Source organism: Penaeus monodon, unplaced genomic scaffold (genome assembly GCF_015228065.2).
Source record: "Penaeus monodon isolate SGIC_2016 unplaced genomic scaffold, NSTDA_Pmon_1 PmonScaffold_59, whole genome shotgun sequence".
NCBI lineage: Eukaryota > Metazoa > Arthropoda > Malacostraca > Decapoda > Penaeidae > Penaeus > Penaeus monodon.
This window is the reverse complement of record NW_023660884.1, coordinates 270022-280828: the sequence shown is the minus strand read 5'-3', so window position 1 is coordinate 280828 and position 10807 is coordinate 270022. Positions and strand designations below refer to the sequence as shown.

General features: G+C 38.3%; 1 protein-coding gene across 1 annotated transcript; it reads right to left on the bottom strand.

Moving 5' to 3' along the window:
* Positions 1-784: 784 nt before the first annotated feature.
* LOC119571319 (solute carrier family 49 member 4 homolog) lies at positions 785-8236 on the bottom strand. The gene is made up of 11 exons (XM_037918690.1): positions 8170-8236; positions 7925-7953; positions 7067-7110; positions 5083-5317; positions 4605-4707; positions 3810-3938; positions 3046-3175; positions 2423-2514; positions 1824-2009; positions 1212-1394; positions 785-933 (listed from the first exon to the last, which is right to left on the bottom strand). The coding sequence occupies exons 1-11, from the start codon at positions 8234-8236 to the stop codon at positions 836-838; spliced, it is 1296 nt and encodes a 431-aa protein (XP_037774618.1). The 3' UTR covers positions 785-835.
* Between the last annotated feature and the right edge of the window lie 2571 nt (positions 8237-10807).

Below are 10807 nucleotides of genomic sequence, written 5' to 3'. Positions count from 1 at the left end.
ACCATGACCATGACCATGACCATGACCATGACCATGACCATGATCATGATCATGATCATGATCATTATCATTATCATTATCATTATCATTATCAAATCATAATCATAATCATAATCATAATAATAATGAGCCGCGAAAAAATACGAAAAAAATAATGAAAGAATGAGAAAAGTCATCACAAGAAGCGACCATTTAAATGAGTATGATGATAACAATAATAATAAATAATAATGATACAACAACAACAACATAATAATAATAATAAATTTAAATACAATAATCACCAGTACTGCCAAAGTTCTAAAAACATGATGTGATTTTAATTTTTATTTACAATGGAATTTTTATAATCCATAGACAACGGAAACGCCTTCTCAGAAGTCCAAATTATATACAGTTATACACTATGGAAATCAGTGCCTTTACAAACAGATAATAACGGTATATCAACACATGCATAAATTTTTAAATTATGTTTTCTTAAAATTCTTTCATGTAGAAACTCCGACACGAGGATGAATGTATATGATAAGCAAGTACTTACAAGCAAGTACTTACAGAAGTCGTCACTATTTATCACAGAAATACAATTTACCTAAGTTAGTCTAAGTTACTCGTGAAATGCATAGAGGAACCTGAGGAGAAAGACGATACAGGAGGACGCCATGTCTTTAAATATATATTCGCCTCCTCCAGAAATTTACATACCTACCGGACCGCGAGAGATGAATTGCGAAAAAGAATACGAAAAAAATAACGAAAGATAAAATGAGCAAAGTCATCACAAGTAAGCGACCATTTTAATCCGTTTCTATACACGTTTCACTCTGAACGGTCAATATCCGATCTGTTGTTTTTCGACCTTGACTATCAGCATCAGGAGGACAGGTAGCGAACACGAGAGCACAAGCGTGTATGTTATCCACTCGTAACCTGGAAGAGAGGAGGTAATCATAAATGGCAGGCAGATAGATAGATAGATAGATAGATAGAAAGACAGACAGACAGACAGACAGACAGACAGACAGACAGACAGACAGATAGACAGATAGATGGATAGACAGATAGGTAGATATGTAGTTAGGCAGAGGGACTGACGGATAGATAGCTAAATATAGACATAGACAAAACATATATGCTATTATGAAACATCATATCATTCGACTGAGATTCTGAGATGTTACGGCGCAAGCAGGCCAACCAACACTCACCGACATTGGGAATCAAGAAAATGAGAAGGAAGAGTGAACTGGAAATATTATCCGACGCTGTGATCAGACCAGACACCAGGATCTCGGGCACAGGGTACGAGAGATCCACACCCAGCTCGTAGTACAGCGGGATTGACGCCATTCCGGAAGCCATCCCCACAGACACGGATACGTACACTTGCCCTGGATAAAAATACGTTTAATTGATGACTAGGTATTATAAGTGCTTGTGTAGCATGCAGTATCGACAGTAGTACAGTATTATCATGTCACTGAAACTGATAGTAGGCAGTATGGTGCTTAAAGTTTTTATCAGGCAGGAAAATGAAAAAACGTGTTACTTAATCCTACTTAAAGATGTTGCTCTAATGGAAAAAATGTGAGGATAATACTAATAGACACACTGAAAAAAAAAATTGAGTGAACTGATTCACTAAATAAAGATTTAGTCATAACACAATCGAAAATAGTATTTGGTACAGCTCTAATGACATTATCCTTCACACAGAAAAGAGGTGGATGAAATCGCTTCTTTGGCGCACGAGCTGCTTAGAAGAAACGGTAAATCAAATATATGCAAACACAGAGTGTCCTTCACCCTCCTCAACGCACATTTTGTGACGGGCAGGACGCCATAGGACAGGAGGAGGAACCAGTAGAAGGAGAACGCCGCGAGCAACATGAGGCAGATGAGGGTCGTCCTCACCTGGCGGGGGAAGCGGTCGTTGAAGCGGCCGGCGAAGACGGGGCTCACGCTGGAGCTCACGACGGCCGCCACGCCACCCACATGGCCTCGTCCTGGAAGGCACGGGCGGGGACAGGTCGAATTTACAGTTCTCTGTTTTTTCATATTCATATCTAGTCTGTATCTATGTATGTATCTAGATATATTTCTGTATCTCTATATCTGTATGTCTGTCTATTAATATCTATCTTCCTATCTGTTATTGTATGGTTAATGAGTGCCACTTTACACACACGCATATACACAAATATAATATATATATATATATATATATATATATATATATTACATACATATATAATATATATATATATATATATATATATATATATATATACATACATATATATATATATATATATATATATATATATATATATATATATATATATATATATATATATATATATACATATATCAAGCACTTATCAAGATTCCCATCTTGAGTACCTGGTGGATGCCCAACGGCAGCAGGGAGTATTTGAGGACCGAGACCCAGGCCAGCGCCGGGCCACGGACACAGCATACGAGGCCAAGATCAAGAGTAGACTTTTATTCCTGTGGAAACATAGAAGGGCGTCGTCATGAACTTTGACATTCAGAATTCCCATAATGAAGATTCTGGACTACTTAGACGAGCTTTAGTGATTTATGAGGTTCCATCAACATTCCTTAGATTTACGTAACATGCTTGCATTTTGCTTTACATATTGTATATACTGGCAGATATATGATTAAGAGATCTGAAATACTGTTGAAGAAATAGCAAAGAAAGAAGAAAAACCGAGCACTCTTGTAACCATTGTACGTACGTATCTAATATGTTATTTCTATTCTATCATCTACTTCTACAGAAAAACACTTTATGTATGAATTTTATAGTAGCAAGGGTCAACAGCCACTTACATCAATTACAGCTCGTGTTCTAGTTAAGGCGCTTGTCATAAACACAACTAAACACAACTAATACTGTTACCACAGCACGACACAATAAAGTCAGCACATCTAACCAACGATTTCTTTTTCTTCGACAAGACCGAACTACAACACCAAGGAGATATTAGCCAATTACCGCGTCCACCAACGTACCTAACGCAAGCCAGAACGCCGGGGATGAAGTTGAGCCTCTCGCAGGACGAAGTCACCGATGGAGGAATCTTGGGCTTGGACGGAAAGTAAACAACCACGGCCAGCAGCAACACGCCCGAGAAGCCCGCGTCTGTCAGTGCAATGAGAGTTGTAGTGAGTAGTGGATGATCCTTAGTCAGTGTATTCTGGGATGGCCTTGGAGGGATGAGATGTAGGCGTGAGGGATGTTCCTAGATCAAATAACATATAGTGAATAATTCGCACTTGGTAAAGAATCGATGAAGGCAGTACTATATATCGAGTAAATTGGACATTACTGAGCATTACTGATTTATCCATCCTTTATCATTTATTTAACGTCATTTCTGTTCACAGTGGCCGCGAACAGGCACAGGGAAGCGCCTGAAAAACGGTCGTTTGCGAGTTCTCCCTGAATAAACCTTTTTTTTTCTTTTTTAGTAAACTAACGTTTGAACCACGAGGCTCAAACGAGAAAATTTAACGATTAACTCTTCCCACGCGTGGACATGGCCTATGGCATAAAGTTAGAATGAAAGCAGGAAGCAGTCCGTCTTGCGTAAAGGTGCTTATGATAAGTTTCTGGGATAAACCATTCTAAAAGTTATCCGTTCATGAGAACTGAGGATGCGTGTATGATTGTATGTTTATGTGAATACGCATATACAGTGTGCATAAAACTTATATTCACTTACCTCAGACTTTCCTGTATAGCCATCGCCCCTTAGTAACCTGGAAATACTCACGTATGTAAAGAAGTCTCATGATGTCATTCTGGAGGTCCTCAATGGTAACTCCTGGCCCCGGGACCCGCACGATGAACGGCTCCAGGTAACTGCCGACGGAGCCCAGCTGACTGCAGCCCATCATCACCGCTGGAACAGGACACACCAGTAGAAGTCACAGCCCTAATTAACGCACATTATCCTTATTATTGTTGCTATTGTTTTTTAACATCATCTTATTAACCCCATTTATTTTATTGTTACAGTAGTATAGTAGCAGCAGTATTAAAGTAGTATATCATTATCCTTTTTATTTTACCATCATTTTTTTTTTTATTATCATTATCATCATTTCACTGCTAACCCTTTTATTGTACTGTAAACTAAAATATATTTATTGTTTTTATCATAAATTACCCTATCTGTTTCTTGTTATCATTATCAACGTATTACGACATCCCCCTTTGTCTGAAAAACTGTGAATGGGCGTGAGATCGATGATGTGATGATGATTGATGATGGATATGATGATGATGATGTGATTTGATAGATGATGATAAATATGATGATGATGTATGTAGATGATGATGATGCGATGATGAGGGGTAAATGATATGAATGAATGATGATGAGATGTGATGAGATATGATGATGATGATGATGAGATGATGATGATAATTGATGAGGTGATGGTGTGAGGGTTAAAATGGTGGTGAGATGGTGATAATGTGTGAAAGTGATGATGTGACGGGTGATAAGGGTGATGACGTGACGATAGTGATGGTGAGATGAGGGTGATAGGATGATCTGCCTTACCGACGGCGGGGGTCCTCCCCGGCGGGGAAACCCTCACGGCGAGAAGGGGCGGCGCGGCCCGGATAGCGTGCTCGCGATCCCGCAAAGGCAACAGCGCGCCCGGCTGAGGGAAATTCATTCTTTTGCAGATTTCTAAGTTTTTTTACTTAAAAAAGATCTAGTGCCATTCGTTCGGAATTTCTTAGTTATTTGTTTGCATTTTAGCAGCATTTCGTTTAAATATTTCTCTGATACCATTATGGTTTTCCCTTTGGGAAACCCGAGCCTATTTTTTTTCCCAAAAATATTTTTAAAAAATCACACACACACACATACCACACACGCACGCACGCAACACACACCACACCACACCACCACACGCCACCACCGCACCGCCACGCACACCACACGCACGCGCACGCGCACACGCAACCACACGCACACCACCGCACACGCACACCACACGCACACACAACACACACACACACCGCAAACTCACAGGGTAAACCGGGCATGGACCTGGTGAGGCATCGAAGCGCGTCCCCGGCCATGAGCACGGGCTGCTGACCACCCGCTGCGCAGCCACAGCGCTGCGGGGCCCGCAATGGGGGCCCCGAAGACGACGAACATAATCAGCCCCAGTTGGCTGCTGGCCCGGGGGACCCCCCCAGCCAGGAACCCCCCCCACGCTCTCGCTGAGGGGGGCCCCCCACCGTGTTCCCCAAAGAAACCCCCTGCGGGGGAAGGGGAAAACCCGGGACTGAACTTTGAATGTGATTTTGTCATTTAAAACTTCCCTTCACTAACCGGCCCAAAAGTCCATAGAGTATACATTGCTCGCAAGACAAAGGGGGTATGAATAAAATCAAATACGAAAAAAATACTAACAAAATGAATCTTTTTTCCCTTCTGATCCTGTTTTATAACACCCATATATAAAGGCCCTCTTTTTTTCATCACCGTCAAAATACAATATATTGAGGGGTTTGTGTGTGTTTTTGTGTGTGTTGTTGTGTGTGTGGGTGGGGGTGTGTGTGTGTGTGCGTGTGTGTGTGTGTGGTGTGTGGTGTTTAAAATCTGTATCTTTCCCATCTGTCTACAAATCCAAACCTACAACCACACACACACCACACGCCACGCAAAACCCACACCACACGCACACCACGACCGCACACGCACACGCACCGCACACGCCCCCACCCGCACACGCCACGCACACGCACCCCACGCACACGACACCCCAAAACACACACACACACACACCATATATATTATATATATAATATATATAAAATATAATATTTAAATATTGTGTTGTGGGTGTTGTTGTGTGTGTGTGTGTAATTTTATTATATTATATATATTATTATATATATATATATATATATATATATATAATATATATATTATGATGTGTGTGTTACACTATATTTCGTGTTATAAAAATCATATGAATCATACATGTAACCAAAAATGTATATCGCGAAAAAATCGATTGAATATATTTTGCATACCCCAAAATCATACAACAGTAGAGTAAAAATTTTAAATACAACCAAAAAGCAACATTGACACAAACACTTTATCACCATGATATTCTGATTCTGTCCTACATAGACAAAAGGTAGCGTGGGGCCACGGGCTAAGGCCGGGTTTTAAGGGACCCTCCCTTCGGAGGCGTGGGTTCGAATCCCCCCGCTGCCACCGGTTTTTGGCAGGTTTTTAGCTTTAATCGCAAATAAAACAAACCTTGCGAAAATTTTCCCTTTCTTGCCAATTTTCAAGAACCCCAGCAACAGTTAGTATGTTTCTTTGGACTAAAAAGTGAAAAAGCACAACACACAAAACACTTGCTGGATTTCTTAGTACTAGAACGTCAGTGATGTTTTATACATTCTAATACTAGAACTAAACCCTCAAGGTCGTGCTTGACTCCTGATGGTTTATCGACCCCTGAGGTTCGATATCGACTCTGTTGCCGACCTATAATCTATGCTTTCAACTTCTAGCCCACGCTCAGTGCTTGTAACTCGGAAAATTAATTTCATACTTTTAGCTTCAAGGAGTTTAAAAAATAAGTCAATGGTGACTGATCACACACGGCAGTACGTATGATTTGGTTTTATAATATGGAACTATGAACCATGAATGTAATCTCTCAAAGTCAAGAAATATTGATTGAGTTGATCTGCAGCAGAAAGAGTTGTGTTAATCCACGGTGAAACTTTTCCACACCGACAAAAAAAATGTATGTTCTCGTACAATGTCAAACTTGTATTGCATTTATCTCCTGTTTCGCCAGAATAAACTGCTTAAAAATATCTGTAACTATATTGCCGACAAATGTTCATAGCCAATATGAAAATCCTTTAACAAGATACCTTATATACCTTATTAAGAAAGATATTTTATATGGTTTCCTTATATTTTGGAGAAAATAAAATTATTCAATATAGACATGATCATTAATGCTGTTTTCCTACAGGTCGAATAAAACACGTACAGAAAATTCTCCACATTCCTCGGTCTGAATGTAAAAATATGGATATTAAATGATTCATGAAATAGAGATAGACCTACATCTCCATAACTGACTGATGACCAACAATACATGGCATTTATGAATATGGAAAACTAACGGTACCTTTTTGATCAATGATGCAATAATAATTAGCACTCATTAGAGTAAAATTAACTTCAAAGACTAATATTGCCATAAAGGAGAGGTTAACGTTAATGTTTCTAATATTAAGGAACAGCTGACTTCATAATAACCTCTGTATCAAAGAATAAATAACTAATATGTAGACAAGATCATAAAATCCATCTTCACTTCTCATTCTAAACATGATCACTAGAGCAGCTCCCTTACTACAAACCCCTAAGGTGATATTAGATGACCGTCCTTTATCTGCACTGCCATTGCGTCATGTCTCTTCCTTCACTGATAAATTAATGTCGTTAATCTAATCACTTTAAGGTCATGAGCATCACATCTTGGAGCCAACTAACAGGATGTTTGGCAAAGCGTAGGTCTAGTTAAAAGCAGTCCCAAGCAAAGAAAAAATCCGTTTCTTAAAAGGTTTATAGATCAGTTAGATTATCATATTTCTTTTTTTCTTTTATAAATTTGTTATCAGTGGCATCCAATACCACTTATTTTCGGGTCATAGGCGGAAGTCATCTGGATCCTCCTCAGTTGACACTAGTTTCCAATCTTTTCCAATTCTCCCCCACTCACTGAATAACACGTTCCCTGCGTCTTCTTTTCCCAATATTATACTTTACTAACATAGACAGCATGTCAATAAATATCACAGAAAAATTATATATACACTTACTTTCACTGGTGTGATGGTTACACTTGTTTCTAAAAAGGTCCACCAAAATTCATAGCTATCAAATATTACCCCACAGGTTGGAAATCACTGCTCTAGGATGCCGTTCCAATGGTTAATATGAGGAACTTAACATTATGGCTTTTTCTTTATAGTAGATTTTCTATGCATTATGATTATATATATCATTATGACAATAATTTGGACAGCAAAGAACTACGTACGTGTTTTTAATGATGTTTATATACCAGAAACATTTAGATATGGATATTGAATATGACCAGTTATATATTTTTTATCAAATCGCATCGACATGTGGACACATATGGTTATTCTTCTAATGCATTTCAATCACCATAAGGGTGGCATTTAATAATTTCGAGTTCATTGCATTGGCACAAAATGATCGATAGGTTATCCGGTTATGGTGTGTTTCCATTTCAGTGGCAAAAATCTGTATCATCCTTAAGATCTCAGGATATCTGGAGTTTCTGGTGACACTGTAGAGCTACATGTGAAATGCCAAATCCTCGGCCACGCTACCATACGTACTGGGTGTTTAACAGCATTAATAACTTGGTACTGTGTACATACATCATCCAATGTGATTTAATTAATTTTGTTAACACACAGATGACTTCGTAAGTGTTCGGTCATCAAGGAGTTAATTACGAGGCCTGTCGGATCTTACTCTCTTTTATTTTTTAGTTGAGAATGTTTTAATTTTTATTACTTTTGCCATTATTATCATAATTGTTCATATTTCCAATTATAGGATTAAAGGAAAACTGAATGTATGAAGGTTCGCAGGTAAGCCTTGTAATAGAGCCATATGCATGTAATTACTGGAAATGCTTGTAGAAAAACCCACAATACACACACTAGTTAGACACTGAGTATTCTACAGTGTCTGACCTGAAGATGAAATCCAGGAGAGTTTCGAAACTATTGTCTCATTTTTGATGAATCTATTTTGTGTAGTGTGGCTTTTTCCCGCAATAGTATTAACATGGTAGAGTGTTCACCATTCATAGTTAATGATATATAACCACAGTTGACAGTGCACGCATATAGGTAGTTTCAGTCTCAACGGGCTAATCACACAGCAGTATCTAACAAAATGGCCACTCCTGTGTTTTATTTGCAAGCCTGCAAGACTGAACTGGAATGTTCACAACTTTGTGAAGTAATGTTAATTTTAACATTCCTGATCCTGGAATCATATGTTAGAGACCGGGAAGAAGAGACACCACCTGATATTTATATTGTGATATATTCTATTCACCACCTTCAAAACGTATTTTTCCTTCCTTGATGAGCAAACCCGCGCAACAATTCTTGGGAACCTTCACCTTTTCGATTCACAGAGAAAAAGGAAAGGCACTTAATTAAAGCTTTATTACTCGTTTTTATATTTCCTTTTTCTTGTTCCTGCGATCTTGCTTCTGTTTCTTGATCTTTATCCCAAGGACTAATAAATATTTGATTTTCTAATGATTGGGGTGGGGGCGACGATTGTTCGCCCAGCTAAATTATTCCAAGTACGTCATGTTCTGTTTAGGAGACGCAAATAGAAATTGACTAAAAATGAAATAGAGGAAGTGAAATTTTGTGTCCGTCTGTTAGTGATATATTCACCGTTTCAGTACCCGACTCCAATTAAGTTTCACATAAGGGGTTGGCTGAAGTCTCCCAAAGTCCGTACACGTATGTCAGTAATGTTGGTTGGCGCATTATACACACAAAAATTATTTGAATAATTGTATATAACCTGTGGGGAGGGGAAAGAAGGAGTTTCTCTAATTATATTTGCTATTTAGAAAACAACATCGTGGACTAATATTGAGGAGTTTACTAACATCAATTTCCTAGAGTCACGGGTTTCTACACACACTGATTCTTTCTCCAAGGTCATCGAAACCCACGAAGGGAAGGTGACACTGTCCTGAATCAGTACTTCTCTGGTGAGCCCCGTTCTCTCCCAGCCTCACACATATCCGTTCATTCTTCCCTTTTTTCACATTTCTTCATTTGAGACTGTTGAGGTATTTTTCATGTCATTTTTATAATTTATTCCCTAAATTGGTGCACAGCCCTGAGTTTATTGGACGCTTACTTTGCTTTTTAGTTATTTCGCAAGTTTTCTCATTAATTCATTTTTCTATAACAGGTTTAACCTAGGATCCATGGCTGGGTTTCATGGGCTCCGTGAGTATCAGAAAAAAAAATAGCTTTTATATTGGTGCATTATTTTATACGTTTCTTTATAGATTAATAACATTTGTATCCCCATTCATAACCTCTAAAGCTCGACTACAAACTCTTGATAACATTACAGAATTACAGTTTCAACAAATCTGAAGTACTCAATCAATGTGAAGATATAAAACACCAAATGAGTTATGGGAAGAAGGAAAAGAACTCTTGCTGAGCGCTGCTTAAAAAAACTATCGCCAAAAAGAAAAAGAAATTCTCCCTGGATATCTAAAAAAACACTAAGTGAAATTGAAAAAAAGAAGATGCCTAAAATCAAAGGGTATCAATAATCCAGTTGAAGAAGTAATTTAAAAAAAACAAAATACAAAATTCAAAGATTATTGCGACGATATAAGGAAAATATTTAAATGAACATTGCCAGAGAATTGAAAACTGTTCTATCAATAAGACAACTAAAGACTCTACCAGGAGTACGAAACATAAACACAAAAATTTAAACCTCAATAGACACTATCAAAACTGAAGATGGACTTGATTTATGTGATGGAAAAAAAGTCAAAGATAGATGGAATCAATATTGTTCCAACCTATACAAAAAGAATAAAGATCTAACAACAACATTAATTAGACTCAATGACAGCAAAGATGAACCACCGCCCCCTGCTAGTT